Source organism: Ursus maritimus, unplaced genomic scaffold (genome assembly GCF_017311325.1).
Source record: "Ursus maritimus isolate PB19 unplaced genomic scaffold, ASM1731132v1 scaffold_3, whole genome shotgun sequence".
In the NCBI taxonomy this organism is placed as follows: Eukaryota; Metazoa; Chordata; class Mammalia; order Carnivora; family Ursidae; genus Ursus; species Ursus maritimus.
Genome location: NW_024425563.1, coordinates 87,711,550 through 87,730,199, shown reverse-complemented (window position 1 = coordinate 87,730,199; position 18,650 = coordinate 87,711,550). Strand labels below are relative to the sequence as shown.

Below are 18,650 nucleotides of genomic sequence, written 5' to 3'. Positions count from 1 at the left end.
AAGAAGCCCTGTCTTAAGCTTTTACTTTTAAAAGATAGCCCGACATATGTTTTAGCAAAATCTGGCTTCATCAGCAGGTAAATGAAGAACTGGGAAGGGTGGGGGCGGGGGTTTTTAATGTTGATAAAATGGTGTGCTATTTCCCTCTTGATTAGATGGGGGGAAGAGTGCCAGAAAAGATTGTGAGAGAATTCTCAGGAGTCAGTGGTGACAGAAGATGGATTGCAGAGAGATGTTTTAAGAGTGAAGTAATTTAGCAATCTCTTTCTCTCTGAATATAGCAGCGACTAATCGACAGAGATTTCATCTGTATAATTTCATGTTTTCCTGTTCAGAGTATTTATTTCTGGAATTCTCAGTTTATTTCCATGTGTTCTTACTTACTGCTAAGCATTTTACTTTTTTTTATTGAGAGAGATATAATTAACACAGAACAGTGTGTCAGTTTGAGGTGTACATAATTTGGTCGATGTGTGTATTGCAGTGCAGATGTATATATGTCCATCACCTCACCGAGTTACACTTTGTCTCGTGATGGGAACTTTGAAGATCTCTCTCAGCAACTGCTCACCACTTGAAGGTTTTCAGAATTGTAGAAAACTAAGGGACAAAAAAAACGAAGATACATATTTTTAATCCTGTAAATATTTCTTTTTTGTTTCATCATTTGCCAATGAGTGCAATTAAATCCTTTTCCACAAAATCCATATGGCTCAAACTAAGCTGTCTCCTTTTGTGGGGAAATAAAGGGAGATTTTTTTTTTTCCTAATTGTGTTTGATCCTAATTAGCCCTACTTCTGTCACAATTAATTTATTCCATACAGCTCAACTTTTTGGTGATATTGCCCTATTGCTTTCTGGGCGTGTTTTTTTTTTTTTTTCCTCTTTCTCTAATTTGTTAGAATCTCAAGAAAAGCTGAGGAATTTTCTCAAATCACATAATTAAGAATTTGCACTTCTAGAGGGCAAGCTTTTAGACCTATCATTCTTCCACCAAGTGTCCAAGATGTTTGGAATTTATCTTTGTGGCCTGCTCCGAGTTCAAACTCGTTTATTAAGAGGAGGAATGCTTTCTTTTTAGCTTTCAAAGAAAGTACATTATTTGAATTTGAGAAATGTCAAGAAGAGTAATTATTTTAACTTACATAAAAGAAAATGCTCTTAACTTATTAAACGTAATGACCACTGTAAGTAGTCCTAAGTAATTTGCTGATGTGATAGAATGCCGAAGTCTCATTAAAACAGAATTTGTGTTTTACATCTGTATCAGGAAAAGTCATTAACAGTAGGTCAATACTGTTTTCAAGTAATAATTTCGATCACTAATAATGTTTTAAGAGGCAAATTCCCATTATTTTTTTTAAAGATTTTATCTTTTAAGCAATCTCTACACCCAACATGGGGCTCCAACTCAAAATCCCAAGATTGAGAGTCACCTGCTCGAACGACTGAGCCAGCCAAGCACCACAAGATCAATTCACATTAAGCAAACGTGTTAATGAAAACAGATAATATCACCTTGTAACGGAATCCCTTAAAATGAATCTTCTGTTTATTCTCTATACTCCTATTTTGTTTTTAGTGAGTTTCATTGGGTCCACCTAAGTAATTAAATATCACACAATGTACCTAATTGTTACGTATTTTCCTCATTATAATTTTTTTCTTATTCCAGCTCAAAAATGTAAGTAAACTGGCAGAAGTCTCCAAAAACAACGCCTTACAGCTACGTGAGAGACTGACGAATATGAAAAACCACAGCGAATCTGAAGAGAAAATGAGTCTTTTCATCAAAAAGCTGAAAAAGTTTTTGTCAGGTAATCAGAAAAATATATTAGGACTCGTTTTGTTTCTTTTTCTTTGCTTTTTAAAAAAATGTATACTCAAACAGCATAACCAATTTCAAATTACATTAAGTGGAAATGAAATGCCTAAATCAGAAACATGATGTACCCCTTGATTTAAAATTTCTTAATGAAATCTCCAAATATTAACTCTGTACCAAAAACTGTGTATATATATGGCTATCTCTAAAAGTCCTATTTTGTTAAAATTTCAAACAAATGAACTTGATGCGTAAAGTTATTTGGGTTTTTTAAGAAAAAAGTCAATAACAGGATGATTCTATCAGATTTCCTAATGTTATGGTTCCATGATTTTCTCTGCTGGCAGACTGTGTGAGATCAAGGCATGCCAGATTTTGGTTAGTATACCAAATACTATGGTGAGGTGGTATCTAAAATATTGGTTATTAACTATTATGAAATATTTTCCAAGTTTCATATTGGTTCTCTGTGATTGACCGAAAGGAACAATTTGATCCATTTATTATTGTAATTATGATGTTATTATCCCTCGTACCTTATTATGGGAGAAGTTCACTTTTACTTTATTTTTTTTTAGAAGTTTATTTTAAACTACAGACAATTATTAGTTGAAGATAAAAATCAGATAGTACAGCTGGAAATTGACCTGAAACCTCACTCTCTGCAAATAATGCAGCTTGGGTGCGACATTGTGCAGAATTAATGTTAGGCTTTCTTCTCCGTCACCGTCTTCCAGATTCAGTAATGTAGAGCTCCTCACACGAATCAGCTGACAGTTGGGATGTCTGTTACCATCTTTGCAACCACTTGGTGAATCTGTGTAATATTTGTAAGAGACCCCGATGGCCAATTGTTTTTTCTATCTCCATATTTCTTGTTACTGTATGAACAGCTCTAGTCTTGATTTTTGAAATAAGAACAAAATGAGGCACTACAAATAATAAAAATGGCCAGAATAATCAGTAAAAATGAATGGGGTGGGATCGGTCTACTGGACGTTTTGTTTGTTCAAAAGCAAATTTTTAGTGAGTTATCTAGATGGATGGGTATTGATTAGACACAGATCCAGAAACTGGTTGGATTAAGGAACACATTAGCTATTTCTGCAGATACAGGTCAATTCAGGCACTAAAATCAAACCAAAACCAAACTGGTTTTGTACGAAATGGCACATTACACTTCTGGGCCCCAGTGATGGCTCAGAAGGCAAGTTCTACTGCTTTCTACCTCATTCACTGGGTCAAAGAGCCTATTCACTTACTTGTCTTATTTCTCATTGCTGTTGAATATATCTCTAATAAAAAAAAGTTTACTTTAATTACCCCCAAGGAATTAAAAAAAACAAAAAAAACGGTGTCTAGATAATTACAACAAAAATTAGACTAAGCATAGTGAAAAATCCTATTCCATAAAAGAAACATCTCTGGTCTAGGCCCCAAGACCCTTGGTCACCAGGAAGCAGTACCCTTCACTCACCAATTTCTTTTCTTCTATTCTTTCCATGAAGCCCAAATAAATGTATTATTAAATTGTATGATGCCTACACTACTCTGCTCTTCATGACCATCTTAATATTTTCCTTATGGTCTGAATTCCCCATTAACAAAGCTGTGTGTCACTTCTCCTGAAAGTCCCATATAAAAATTTTGAATTTATGCTTTCATAACAAATGCCAATAAATGTTTGATGACAAATATGTGGCTAAATTAAATTCACTTTTTATTAGAACTTTTTTTTTATGAAAGGAAATACTGTTTCTTTCAAGAGCAACTTGCGAGTATAGTACATTCTGTTTCACGTATGATTTTGATTTACTCACAAAAAAATCTTGTTACTTTTTTTTCCCCAAAAACATGACAGGAAGTAAAATATTCCTTTTATTTTAAACAAAACAGCTAGAGCGAAAATGATTACCCAAAGGATATACACTCATGCCGTGTCAGTCAAATGCCAGAAGGTGTCTGTGGTGTCCACTGCCTCCCGAAGAAAGTCCAAGTTCGTTGGCCTCACATTTAGAGGCTTCTGGGCTCTGCTGCCAGCCTTTCGGGACTTGCACCCTGCCCTGCATTTAGACTCCACTCTCTCGCCAGCAGTGATCCGAGTATTGCTTCTTGCTGCACCCAAGCTTTGGTGTCTGCGGTTCGCTCCATCTAGAATGGCTTCACCCCTGCCTTCACCCCACCTTTCCACAGATGTAACCTCTGCTGTCCTCCAGGCTCAGTTTATGTGCCTTTTTGAGGTTCTTCCTGAAATACTTTCTCCTCCCTCTGGATCCCATATCATTTCGTCTTCTATTTATCATTTCTGTTCTTAGGTGATCTGTATTCATATGGAATGGATGGTCAACCCCTTGAGGATTCAATCTCCAACTCCCCCCCATGGGATTTAGCATTATTATGCCTCAGTAAGGAGCCAGAGAGTCAGGACGTGTTAGCACCCCGAACCCTAAGTCCGTCCTCTGCTTCAGTTCTCAGGGAAGGCCGCTTGTATTTTCCTGAAAAGCAGGGTGTGGGTGTATTCAACAGTTTCCTGATAACACGTTGTTCATCTGGTACTTTACTCTGTATTGTCGCGTTCCCGTCTCAAAAGAAGACTTGCAGTGGTAGCGACAGGTAGAGTTGCCCCGTTATACAGAGCTACAACTGTGAGCCTTGTTGATGTCACAGAGGATTAGAACCCAGTTTTGTGGAGTCCAAACCTGGTGCTTCCCCAGTGTCTCGTTCATTGAATTCAAATCTTCATGACAGGCATCTAACCATTTTAATTGCTTTTGAATCAGGACTTAACGAGGGCGTTTCGCAGAACAGATACGATATTGCAAGTCTGTAGTTTTCAGTTTTCCATCAAGCATTTGTGTGGTGTGTATTCAACACGACACAACAGTGTTTCTTTCAGAGAGAAGGGAAACTGAGGATGAAGAAGAATCTACAGGGCATAGTCTAATCCCGGTGTCTCAGGGACACATAATCAGGTGCACGTATATTTGACTTCGAGTTCGTTGTGGTTGTATTGACAAGATTCGGTGTTTACTAAGGAGACACAATGACCTAAAACCATCTTCTTATTTAAGAGGAAAATGTGCCTCCGGAGGATATAGAGAAGGTTGCAAATCGCGTCCTTGACATCCATCTACCAGTGACAGCGCGGAATCTAACCCGTGAACTTGACAAACTACGGAAGCTGATGCCGCTCTGTGAGGACTACGGGACCGATGAGGACAGGCTACGCAAGGCAGGAGAGGAAGCCCGAAAGGTTTTGGTGAAGGCAAAAGACGCTGAGTAAGTACAGTATTCAGATTCTCAGCTTGCTCTCCCGGACCAGCTGCTAAAAGGCCATTTGAAAAATATGTGAGGAGCTGTTTAACGTGCGAATGAAATTACCCTCCTGGAGTTCAGTGCCCAGAGCGAGGCCTGAGCTGTTTGCCAGAGCCTCAGGGAGCGGGGGGATTGGGAGGCAGTGGGCAGGGATGCCTGTTTCCCACTTGCTGTAGACTTGGAGTGCCCTTCCAGTGACCTGTTACCTCTTTATACCAGTCAAGGCCACAGACTGGCCGTATGCCGCTATCTTAACAAGTGGTGGGAATCTCAGTGCCTTTTCCCTTTCTTCCTTACTTATGTGTGGTACTTTCTAAATTTACCATAATAAACTGTATTTTGAAGATCTAATTTTTTTTTAAAGACTACACTAAAAAGATATGGTGGTGAGGAGTAGAAGAAAAGAACACTGGTGCCCCAGGAATAACATAGGAGTAAAATTATCGATACGGTTCACAGAGTTCATTAACTCGTGCTTCCTTTTGCCCTAGTCGACTTAACCAACCAAACGGGGAAAGGCATCTGGGTGTTTTTAGGAGCGTGGGGTGCAGCGGGTCAGAGTCGTGGGGTCGGCTGGATGGTGGCATCACTGTCATGTCAGGATACCCAGCAGTTGAGACCTGAACTGCCCTCACCGTCTCGTTAGCCACTTGGATAAATGAAGTGTGCCAGACCCACTGTAAGCCCAGCCTCGTCCGGGTTTAATACTTACAACCAGGAAGAATAAGTAACTGCGTTTCGATCACACAGCTATTAAAAATGACGCTGAGGGGGGCGCCTGGGTAGCGCAGTCGTTAGGCGGCTGCCTTCGGCTCAGGGCGTGATTCCGGCGTTCCGGGATCGAATCCCACATCAGGCTCCTCCGCTGGGAGTCTGCTTCTTCCTCTCCCACTCCGCCTGCCTGTGTTCCCTCTCTCACTGGCTGTCTCTCTGTCACATAAATAAATAAAATCTTTAAAAAAAAAAGATGACACTGAGGAAGGATTCTTCATAGCATGCAGGGATCCTTCAAGCGTAATGTTGATGCTTTTAGAAAGAAGGTAACAGATTATACACAGAAGAGGATCTCTATCATGGAAAGAAAGAATTTTGTAGGACAAAGATGCTAGAATTTGCTGATGTCTTAAAAGGTGGTAAGATTAGTGGTAAATCTTTGCCTTCCTGATATGTTTTTTTCCTTTTTGTGTGTGTGTTGTTGCCTCCTCCTCCTCCTTCTTCTTTTTCTTCTTCTCCTATTTTTTTTTTTGTTATTTTCTGAATTTACTCTAAAAGCAGTTACATTGAAAATCTGAAGGTAAAAGAATACAACACAAAGATACGGTTGGTGGGGGTGTTATGAGAAGGGAAGGCTCCCAAACCCCTCCTGTAACTGTAGAGAAAGAAGTATAGAAAGGGAAGCCTACCTGTTGTGTGGTTCAACCATAGAATATTCTGGAAAAGGCAAAACTGTGGGGATAGTAAAAAAAGAGCAGTAGTTGTCAAGGGTTTGAGGGGAGGAACGAATAGGTGGAGCAGTGAGAACTTTTAGGACAGTAAAAATACTCTGTACAACACTAGAATGATGAATACGTGTCATTGTACATTTGTCCCGACTCACAGAATGAACAACACCGAGAGTGAACCGTAATGTACACTCCGGACTTCAGGGTCTATGATGTGTCGATGAGGTTCGCCAGCGCTAACAAATGTCCCTCTCTGGCAGGGGTGTCGATAACTGGGGAGGCTGTGCGTGTGTGGGGGCAGGCGTATCGGGAACTCTCTGCACCTTCTGCTCATTTTTGCTATGAACCTGAAACAGCTCTTTTTAAAAAAAAATAGCCTTTTTTTTTTTTTAAGATTTTATTTATTTATTTGACAGAGAGAGAGACAGCCAGCTAGAGAGGGAACACAGGGGGAGTGGGAGAGGAAGAAGCAGGCTCATAGCGGAGGAGCCTGATGTGGGGCTCGATCCCATAACGCCAGGATCACGCCCTGAGCCGAAGGCAGACGCTTAACCGCTGTGCCACCCAGGCGCCCCAAAAAATAGCCTTTTTGAAACGTGAGAGAGCGACTCCAGTGGGAGGAGAGGTAGGGTTGCGTGGGGCGGGGGTGTTTTGCCGTTGAGCTGGTTTTGCTCCTCCACACGCATTTCTGATCACACCTCTGCAGAGGTCTATCTGATGGCTCACTCACTCGGTACGTTGTTCCAGAGGCGGATTTGAGCCCGCAGAGCCAAGTATCTGGTGAATGTTGACTTGAGGTGAGCTTACTTCTGTAAAATAGACGATCACTTGGAATGCTTGTGATTTTAACCTCTGACGGGGCCCCGGGCAGCTAGAATGTCAGTGGAGCTTAAATAAACCTGAGTAAACACAGCCTGGAAACGGAGGGCTTTTAGTTCTCTTTGCTGTCTGTGGGGCCTCTTAACTCTCCCACCCCCACTCTGCGAGGATTTAGAGTGTGGCTGAAGTGTGAGAAATTAGGGAACTGGAATTGGCTGAGGAGAGTTATTTGGTTCAAGTCTTGGTAGTGACGGTCCTCACGCCTCTCTGGTTATGACAAATGAAGAATAAACAAGACCTGTATCTTTGATTTCCATATCTGGCGAGGTCTGTATCTACTTGATATGCATATGTATGCGTTGTTACCGGCATTTAAACCTACTTATTTCTCAAAATAAAGATTTCAGCACTTGGTCTTGCTTAAGAGCAATTTAAATTTACTTTATAAATAATTCAGCCAAGCTTTTCGTGGAGTCGAATGGACTCCCAAGGTGAAACAAATGAATAATTGTGTATTTACCTAATCTGACATGTTAATATCCTACCTTAGAAAAGCAGCAAATGTTCTATTAAATCTTGACAAAACGCTGAATAAATTGCAACAAGTTCAAGTCACCCAAGGACGCGTAAATTCTACCATCACACAGCTGACGGCAGAGATAACGAAAATTAAAAACAACGTTCTGCAGGTATTTATCTTCTTGGAAACTAACCTGAAAAAGATTTTGAATGTGGAGACAGCCTGGTTTTGATGTGTGCCAATGTCATGCTTGCCTGACCTGCCTGATGGGATGATTATAGGCTAAAATAAAACGGTGGTGGTATGATGCATTTAAGTGACATTCTACAGAGTTCTCACGGCATCACTTCATCATTGCCGACCCCTCCTGGGGCACGAAGCCGGTGCTACTACCAGCTTGTAGATGAGGAAACTGAGACTCAGGGAGGTTAAATGACTTGCGTAAGGTCACACAGCAAAGTAAAGGAAGATTTGAGGCAGGAGTTTATCCCTTCGGATTCTAGGGAAAGTAAGAGACTTGTGAAAGCTCACAAGGCAAAGAAAGTTCATTGTTGCCAGGTTTTTGTAACTGCCAGGTCTGGCATGAAATCTCACCAGAGTATCTTAGGACTGAAAGGATATCTCACCCAAAAGAAAGCATTCCATCCAGAGCTTGGTGGGAGCCAGGCCATGGTTTAACCCACATCGTGGATCCGGGAAAGGGAGTCTGGCAGTTGGAGGACAGGACGGGACCTAATTCCAAGCCGTGTGATGTGTCTTCCTCCAAGCCTCCATCCTCCAGCCCATCCCCTTCCCCACAGAATGCCAGCTCCCCAGTCCCTGTTCTTTGGCTGGGTTGTATAGATCTAAATACACGCATTTTGAAAAGAAAAGCAGAAAGCAGTAGAACAGGGAGTAGTACACCAGGAAATAAAAGGCTTCGATGTGAACAGGTTGCAAATATAGGGTAGCAGAAAAACCAAAGGCGGCCTCCAGGTTTTCCCCCTTCGAGGCATATACGCTGGAACAGGGAATGGCAAAATACAGCTCACGGGCCAAATGGGCGCACTGTTGTTGTTTTTTAATCCCGGATCACAAAGTTTTACTGGAATCCAGCTACATGTTGTCCGTGGCAGCCTTAGTTGCCAGAGTGGCACGGGGTTGAGTGGTTGCAAAAGAGACTTTGTGGGCCACCCAGTATAAAGCATTTACTATCTGGTTCTTTACAGAAAAGTTTGTAGATTTGTGCTCTTAGAAAAAACATGTCCAAGGGCACAAGAAGGGTGTTTTGGGGGTTATTTTCCTACAAATAGGGTAGACCAGGGCTCCCACGGAACCCTCCTAGTAGAAAAAAAACACAAAATTTTGGCTGGGATATTTTTAAAAAATACATAGCTGAATTAGTAAGAAATGGAGGAAATCTTCAGAGGCCAACAATGACAGGGAAGTACGAATCCAGAGAGGTAATAGAGGAGGACCCTGACGGCAGGCAGAGGGTATCCGCCAATTGCTGGTGTTGGAGAGCTGTTGGTTTTAATGTTCACCATGCGTAAGAGACAGAAAACAAAGCCCACGCAAGGAAAGAATACGACCCTTGCACGGGAAGGCAAACTCCTCAGTGAGATGTTCAACTGCTACTACATACTACTGCACATGCACACACGCACACACACGTATGCGTGCACACACACACAGGCACACACGTATGCACACACAAACACGTGCACACAGTATGCACACACAAACACGTGCACACACAAACCCATGCGCACACGTATGCGCACACGTACGCACACGCACACAAGCATGCATGCGTGTGCGTGCATGCGTGCACACACACACACGGAGGCGCAGTGCCAGTAAAGACTCGTGCTGTGGGGGAGGAAGGTCTTCACTAAGAATTGCCTACCACACTCTTGCTCTTATACGAGTTCGAGGGTAGAAGTCACACCGCCTGTGTGGCCCCGACAGCCCAAGCTAAAAATGTCACGTAAAGTGGTCCTGGGCTGATTGTGCCCTCAGATGCCTGACAGAGGCCAACAGAAATCCCCACCCAAGGAATGCACCTTAAAACCCAGCCTCACAAATGTCTCCCAGAACACATAAAAGAACAAATTGCCTCAAGCAAGAGGCACCAGAAACAGTAAACAAGGGACTGCGGATGTGACGGTTACTGGATGTAGAATACAAAATCAGAATGTTCAGTATGCTTACAAAAATCAAAGAAGGTATGAAAGTGTGACCCAAGAACAAGATACAAGTGATAACAGATGACCAGTCAGATTTGACTTCTCGATGTGACAGATAGAGCCACGGAAATAACAAGCGCATATAAGGTGTTCATTACTGTTTGTAAGGAGGAACAGTGAGAAGCCACTGCATCAGCTGGAGCATAGAAATATAAATTGTGTATTCAAACAATGGAATGCTTTAAATTGCTGAAACTGAATAAACAGGAGCTATGCAGATTAGTCAGGAAGAACTGTACAAGCGTAATTTTGAATTAAAATTCAAGTTGCAGAAATACGCAGTATCATATATTTGTATAAAGTTAAAAAAATTCTGCATATGTTAGACATGCTGCATAAGATTTAGTAAAGAGCGTGTAGAAGTACCCAGAATGACAAATACTAGATTTAGGATAGTGGTTACCTTTATGGGGAGTGAAGGGGTGTGAGGAGAGCCTGGGCTCACTGGTGAGGCTTTATTCTTAAACTGGCCGCTGAGCGCATGGATATGTGTCATAGTTGCTTTTATATCCTGTGTGTGTCTGAAATATTTTATCACGACGTCGTTTTTAGTGGAACAGAAAAAAATTAAAGGAGTGATTCACTTTCCCTTCACACCTAGCTTATTTTCTGAAGGGTAATTAAATCATTTGTTTTCTCGTTGTTTGTTGCATAAAGGGACTTTCTCCTCTCTGCTCTTTAAATCAACCACAGGCTGAAAATGAAGCCAAGGACGCTAAGAATGAGCTGGACTTAGCAAAGCAGCGATCGGTGCTGGAGGACGGGCTTTCCCAGCTGCAGACCAAGTTGCAAAGGAACCGAGAGCAAGCCACCCGTGTGACGGCTCAGGCCGCATCGGCCCAACGCCAGGCTGCGGGCCTTGAGCAGGTCATTAGCCCCGCCAGTGCCGCCAGGAGCAGACAGACAGAGCCTCTTGGAAGGATAATCCTCTAACCTCAGCTCACTGTGCCATTTATCGGCAGTCCCCTTAGCGCTGGACGGTGCTCAGGGGCATGCGTTAGTAGGAATCCGGATGGGCACGAAGCCTCTTGTGTAGTTTAGGGCTGTCTCCAGGGAAGACAGAAGTCCTTTGACCAAATTAGGATGGAGTGTTTCCTCCCCACATCTCCTCCTCCTAGGACCACTAGTGGTGTCCTCATCAATGTTTCCTTCCTTCCAAACGTTCACACTTTGTGCCATTGGTCTATCTGGGGCGTATTTACCCTTTACTCTAATTCAATCACATAACCCATCATGAAAACAAAGAAGTGAAAGTCCCCTGCCAAAGAGAACAGGTCACGTTACCGAAGTCGGAGTGAGCTCATTAAACAGTTGTGGGAAATGCCTTACTCATCTACATCGCTGAGAGAAGCTATCAGCTCATTTCTCAGCAGGATACCTCTGGTTGGTTGCGTTCATAGAGTAGCTTAAACACAAGAAAAACGTGAAAGTGTTTTTACAGTGGGTCCACTCTCTTGCTTTTCAATCCTAATGTGCTGGGTGATTTCCCCCAGACTTGGGAGTTGAGTGCATTTTCTATGGAGCAAAGGTTGGGAAGTGTACATCCCTCCCACCCTCTCCCCATTTCCCTTTCCGGACTCCGCTCAGCTGTTCCACCCTCTAGACTGTCAGCCCCCCAGGCCGACCCACGAGATTTCCATCTAATGCCAAGGGAGCTCTTCCTACTAACACCCGTCACTTCCCTTCCTGCCTCCCATCTCTCTTACCTTTTTCCCGCCAAAACCATATCCTTGCTTTTAAAGCTTCACTGCTCACTCTGCCCTTTATCCTGCACTGGCTGCTGTCCCACCCGGCTGACCCAGAGATTTGTCACAGGCAGGATCGCGTCACCTCTGTCCTCTGTGTCTCTCACCTTAAGTCGTTGAAGACAAATGATTGGTGCCCCATAAATAATTGCCTTTGCATGAGCCATGATTGCTATTTTATAACAAAGCAATTTTATTATTTTTTTTAAAGATTTTATTTATTTATTTGACAGAGACAGCCAGAAAGAGAGGGAACACAGGCAGAGGGAGTGGGAGAGGAAGAAGCAGGCTCCTAGCAGAGGAGCCTGATGCGGGACTCGATCCCAGAACGCTGGGATCATGCCCTGAGCACGACTGAGCCACCCAGGCGCCGCAAGCGATTTTATTTTTAATTAACTAAAGCTGAGATTTTTTTCAGCCTGCAAAGAAAAAAAAAAAACCAATGCAAATAAAAGCCTGGAAATATCAGGGTGACTCAAGCATATTGACTGGATCATGGTTTTCCTCCTGCTCCTTTTATGAACAGTTTCAGGCAAATATCATGCATGGGTACCTGCTTTGTAAATATTTTCCAGTGATGGGAGTGCGTTGCTGTGTTACAGGAGTTTGCAGAGCTGAAAAACCAATACGTTGCTCTCCAGCAGAAGACCAGCACTACAGGATTGACCAAGGTAACGTTAGAAAAAGTGGAGCAGCTCAAAGATGCAGCAGAAAAACTGGCCACCGATACAGAGGACAAGATAAGACGAATAGCAGGTATCTCTTCTTTCCTTCCAGCTTTATCGAGGTCTAGGGGACAGGTGAAATTGTAGGTATTTAAAGTGTACAGCGTGACGATCTGATGGACACATACGTCGTAAAATGATGACCACGATTAAGTTAATCAACACATCCGTCTGCTCATGTAGTTACTTTTTTCTTTTTATGGTGAGAATGCTGAAGATCGACTCACATACACCATGCGATGCAGTATTGTTAACAGTCTGCAGCACACTGAACATCGCATCCCCAGAAACTTTTCATCTTAAAACGGGAAGTCTGTACCTTTGCCCAGGCTCTCCCCATTTCCCCCATCCGCGGACCCCGGCACCGCCATTCTTCTCTCTGCTTCTGTGAGTTCAGCTTTTTTTTTTTAGATTCCACATACGAGTGAGATCATATAGTATTTGTCTTTCTCTCTCTGGCTTATTTTTTTTTTTTTAATCCTTTGAGACTTTATTGAACTGGTACAGTACCTCATTAGTTTTTGATGTAGCGTTCCGTGATTCATTGTTTACGTATAACACCCAGTGCTCCATGCAGTACGTGCCCTCCTTACTACCCATCACTGGGCTAACCCAGTCCCCCACCCCCCTCCCCTCTGAAGCCCTCAGTTTGTTTCCTGGAGTCCACAGCCTCTCGTTCTCTGGCTTATTTTTACTTAGCATAACATCCTTCAGGTTCATCTATGTTGTTGCAAATGGCAGGATTTCCTTCTTTTTTTAATGGTTGAATTTTACACACACACACACACACACACACACACACACACCCCATTTTCTTTATCCATTTATCCATTGATGGGCACTCAGGTTATTTCCATACCTTGTTTATTGTGAATAATGCTGCAATGAACACAGGAACACAGATACCTCTTCGAGATACGGATTTCATTTCCTTCAGATATATACACAGAAAGGGGATTGCTGGATCAAATGAGAGTTCTATCGATTCTATGACATGCTCCACCAATTTGACAATAACCTAATACTCCACCTTCGTGGTAGAATTTATACCAACTTACCATTGGCACAGTTCAACCACCTATGAGCCCACTGAGTCGAGGAAGTAGGAATTGGGTGAGTGCCTTGGCGACTGCAATAGAACAAGCCACTTGCATGGTTTACTTCAAAGGGCATCAGTGAGTCTCCACTCTGCGTTCATCAGAACAAATTCCCATTGCCTTCGGTCAACCGGAAATGCCCTTTTCCTAACCCCCTGGTTCTCAACCATGGGTGATTTCATCTCCTTCCCTGGGGACAAAAGTGAAGACATTTCTGCTTGTCACAACTAAGGGGTACAACTAGCAGCGAGTGGATGGGGGCAGGGATGCTGGTAAACATTCTGTAATACACAGGACAGCCCAATGATAAACAGTTATTTTGCCCAGAGTACTAAGGGTGTGGATGTTAAGAAAGTTGAGAAACCCCGTCCTAACTTCCGCTGCTTATTTTCTCCTCCCATGCAAATAACTGTTTTGGAGTCACTATGATCTAGACTCCAAGGCACTGTCATCTTGCATAGATCTGTAGGTAGCATTCCAGAAAGAGCCATAGTCTGGACCAGGATTTTGATCAAAAATGGAAATTCTGATGCGCACCAAGTATGGTAAACATAGAATCGCAGGATCAGAAAGTTAATTAGAATCTGTTTTCCCCACAACGGGTACTCATGATTTTCCTGGGCAGTCATCATGCCCTTAGTAACTACCTCTAAATCATCAAGAAATATCCACTGATGAGTGGTCTGGTTTTACTTTTGATTGCATTAGTTGTCTCCAAAACTTTAAAGTTAGTCATATTCATTTGAAATATAAGTAACTCTCAAGATATTGAAACAGCCAAGACTCCTCAGTTATAATAATGCTTCTTTGTTATAAAATGAGTCTTTGGCCTTAGAGCCACTCATATCACCACTATGACATGAAAAAAAATGGAAATGCAACATTGATGTGGGCCAAAATCAGGAAAAATACATACCAAACTGTTAACATTCGTTATCTCTGGGGAGGGGGAGAATGAAGAGGAAAACACCCCTTTTTACATTTATATAATTATTTATATAATTTCCATCTTTTACATCTATATAATTTACATAATTGTCATTTTCAGTATTTTCCTAATACTTTTTTAAAAGAATTACTAGGAGAGATTAAAAAAGACAGAATGTTGCTTTTTGTTTTTTACCCCCCATAGGTAATATGAAAATCAGTTGCTGTTATTTACATGGTCCTAACTGTAGGAGCAAAAACATGGGGAGAATATTTTTTGTCTTGTGTTTTATGTTGAGGCCCAAATTGTTTCCACTTATTCCCATAGACTAGAATTTCCACAGTTTTTGAAATTAGGTCGGAAGAGAAGTTAGGGGCCTTCCTTCTAAGCGAAGTCTAAAATCATACACTCCACATTTTTTGCTCTCTTTAAAACTGTTTTCACAGCTCAACAGGGTAGGAAAATAAGACATTGGCTTGACCACCTTCCTGACTCTGCCACTCCAGAAGGGTCTGACCACAAGGACTGTGCTAGTTCCACCAGGTAGGAAGAAGTGCCCAGGGGATCCCAGAAAGGAGCCTTTCCTCACGTTGGCAGGGTCAAAGTGGAGAGAGTGGAGAGATGTCCCCAGTCTGCAGCCAGGGTCCCAGCGAGAAGCAGGCAGCACGCTTCGATGTGATTCTGGATCATGTATTTACAACGAGAGTTGGCTTAGTTATCTACTCATTGTGTAATAAAGGGCTCCCCGTATTTAGGGGCTAGAACAGCAGCCATGCATGGTCTTTCTGTGGGTTGCCTGGGTAGTTTTCCGCGGGTCTGTGCCAGGTTACTCGAGCAGCTGCTGCTCTCGGCTGAGGGGTCAGCTGGCTGGTCCGCCTGGGGCGGGGCTTGACTGAGATGCTGGCCCTTTTTCCACGGGGTCTTTCATCCCAGGCTGCTCGCCAACTCGCTTATATCGGTTCCCGACAATGAGCACAGCTGTAAGGCCCTTGAGGTCCTGCGCATTGATTTCTCTTACTTTCTGTTGGTCAACACAATAGGCACAGCTGGACCTGGTTTGAGGGGAGAGGGCAAATAGCCTCTACTTCTTGGTGGGAGCAACTCTTAAAAACGCACAGGAATTCCGAGACTCGGCCAAGGGTGTGGCGGTGGTGTGTGACCGGCCGCAGTGAAAAGCCATCAGCATCCCTGGGCCCAAAGGAGCAGGAGACGTGGGAGGGCCAGTGCTCTGAGGCCGCTCTCCGAATACTGGAGCCAAAGGCAAGGGGCCGCCTTGCAGGCTGAGGGGAGAGGTGTAAGAACTGCCAGAACCTTCTGCTCCATGGGGACAGCCTGTCCACTCTCACCCCACCCCCCGCCCCCATCACTTCTCTGAACTGTCCAGTGGCCAAGTGTGAACGAGCTGCAGAGATCCCGGGAGCCGGATGATGTCATCCGCTGAGGCTAGCTTTCCAGGACAGAGCGGGACGGAGAATGGACGTAGGCAGGCAGATGAAGAGAAACCAGCCAGCCTCGTTCGCTTCTGTGGTGGAAGCGCAGGGGTCTTTTTTCCCGTTAGTACAAACACACTTCCAGTGCTGAATCTCCTTTTCAATCTCAAAAGATTTCTATTTAAGTTTCGAGAGACAGAATGCTCACTGTCTCCCATAGCAGCTCTTTCTTTGAACGGCTGTGACTGCTAGAAAGTTCTTTATAATCAAAGTCTTCCTTCATGGAGGTTTCACCTGCTGGTTTCATTCTATTTCCTCAGGATGACAAAACACATTTCCTCTGCTTTCATAGGCCTCAAATACTTGAAAATAGCTACAGGACCTGCCTGAATCTTCCTCTTTCTCTATATGAAACATCACCGGTTAATTCATCTTTTGTTCACCGGATAGTTTTCAGATTTCCTCAGCAATCCGGTTCCTTCCTTTAAACATACATTCCAGGCTAGTTTGACAGTGCCCCCCGATGGTCCAGGTGTGACCCGTCCGGGTGAGGTGCGACACTTATCTTCCTTCTTTAAGAAGTTCTGCTTCAACCTAAGGGCGGTTTCTTTTTCTAAAAGCCACTTCACACTGCTAACTGTGGCCTTGTCCACCTCCTCCATCCACTTGCTGGGGTTTACTGTAATTCCCAGGTATTTGTCGAATGAAGAATAGATAAATGGATGGCTGGCTGGAAGGAAGGATGGATGAATGGATAAATAGAAGGATGGATAGATGGACGGACAGATGGATAAGAGTGAAAGGCATCATTTTGCTTTTCCTGTTCAGGGGCTTGAATATCAGCAGAGCAGAATGAAGAAATGAAAATGTCAGTCTTTTTTTTACTGAAAGACTGAGAACCCCTAACGTGATGAACACACATTAAAAAATGAAGTTAAAACAGCAAGAGCAAACCTGTGGAAATATTCAACAAGTCCAATCAAGGCTCATCCTCTGCCTTTTCATTTCTAAAAAGCTCTAACTAGCTTTGGACTGGCATTGATAAATGCCGTTAGGTATAAAATACTTTTTAGACAAAAACATCAGTTCGTCTCCTCTGATTTGTGTGAAAACCTTGAGAAGCCTAGTGACGATAAATGTTTTGTCTGTTGAATCAAAACGCAAAGTGAAATATGTCTTTAAGAGGCACAGAAATCCTGTTTCATATAAGGTGGGTATCCAGGAAGAACCCATCAAAACCAAGTCTATCCTTGACTTCATTTTCTTGTTTCAGATTTAGAAAAGAAGATCCAAGATCTGCATCTGAGTAGACAAGAAAAAGCTGACCAACTGAAACGATTGGAAGATCAAGTTGTTGCCATCAAAAACGAGATTGCTGAGCAAGAGAATAAATATGCTACTTGCTATAGTTAGGCAGAGGTGAAGTGCAAAGTCACCTGTGCCTTCTTTTCTGGCTTCTGACAAGAAACCCTGAGGAGCTGTGCAGAACTTGGGAAGCCTCTGGAGCCAGCTCCTAGCCAAAGATCTGAGCTGGGCCAAGGAAATGCTGTTCCACGTGGAATAGAAGGGGCAGTTGAGACATCGTCTCTGGCTTCAGAAACGTTTCCTCTTGCCCTCCTTTCCCTTTCATAATGTAAAAATGATTCGTGACATATGACAAGTACAAAATAAATAGGTATTCTGTTTACCAGTCATCACTTCAGTCAAGTGAACCTAAGTGTAAATTAAGTTGCCAATGGGGGAGGGGGTTCCAGGGGAGAAATGCGTTACTAATCAATGGGCATAAAGTTCTGGTGAAGAGAAATGAATAAATTCTAGAGTTCTGCTATACACCGTATGTAACTCAACAGTACATCGTACACTTGAAAGTGTGTTCAGAAGGTAGATCTCATCTTAAATGTTCCTACCACAGTAAAACAAAATGAAAATAAATTCAAACAAATTAAGCTGAAATACATCAACATCTCTAACACTAGGATGGAATTAATCTGGATGGCATGTGCTAGATTGTCCTGTGCTTTATTTTTATTTGGATTTGCTTTATAAAACGATTATTCTGAATAAAATGCATACAATTCAAAATGTAACGTGTTTTTACACCCACATCCCTGTATATTCATTCTCTCGACCAAAGGATTGTTTGCCCCAAATGGCACTGAAACAATATTCAAAAAGATAAATATTGAACTAGTTTTCATAATCTGTCCGCAAGTATTTTTGCTATAAAATCTGCTACTGATTTTTGAAAGAACAGCAATCCCATTGTCAGTGTTTGGTGTGAAAGATCAGATTACCTCATTTCAAAATGGGTTTATGATTTTGCATTAACTTTTTTTTGCATGTATGATTTATAACCGAGCACCATTGCTTCTGTTTCTGAAAGCTATCCCTCAGAGGGATGATTTTAAGGGAATTTGGCCCCACATTTTTGAATAAGAAATAATAGACACCAACATTGGTGTATGAAAGAGGAAAGCAGCTGCAGTCATCTCCCTTAAGGACTGACTCATAAAAAAATGGGTTTAAAAATTCAACGAAGGGGCTTCAGGATTACACATAAATATGAAATTTCTTA

At 42.6% G+C, this 18,650-nt stretch overlaps 1 protein-coding gene across 1 annotated transcript in view; it reads left to right on the top strand.

Moving 5' to 3' along the window:
* LAMB4 (laminin subunit beta 4) overlaps window positions 1–18,118 on the top strand; it is an 89,596-nt gene extending 71,478 nt beyond the window's left edge. Inside the window, 6 exon segments of the mRNA XM_040644401.1 lie at window positions 1,677–1,818; window positions 4,898–5,105; window positions 7,953–8,091; window positions 10,844–11,017; window positions 12,498–12,651; window positions 17,349–18,118. Of these exon segments, the coding sequence (XP_040500335.1) occupies window positions 1,677–1,818; window positions 4,898–5,105; window positions 7,953–8,091; window positions 10,844–11,017; window positions 12,498–12,651; window positions 17,349–17,488 (957 nt within the window). The 3' untranslated portion in view covers window positions 17,489–18,118.
* The last annotated feature ends 532 nt before the right edge of the window (window positions 18,119–18,650 follow it).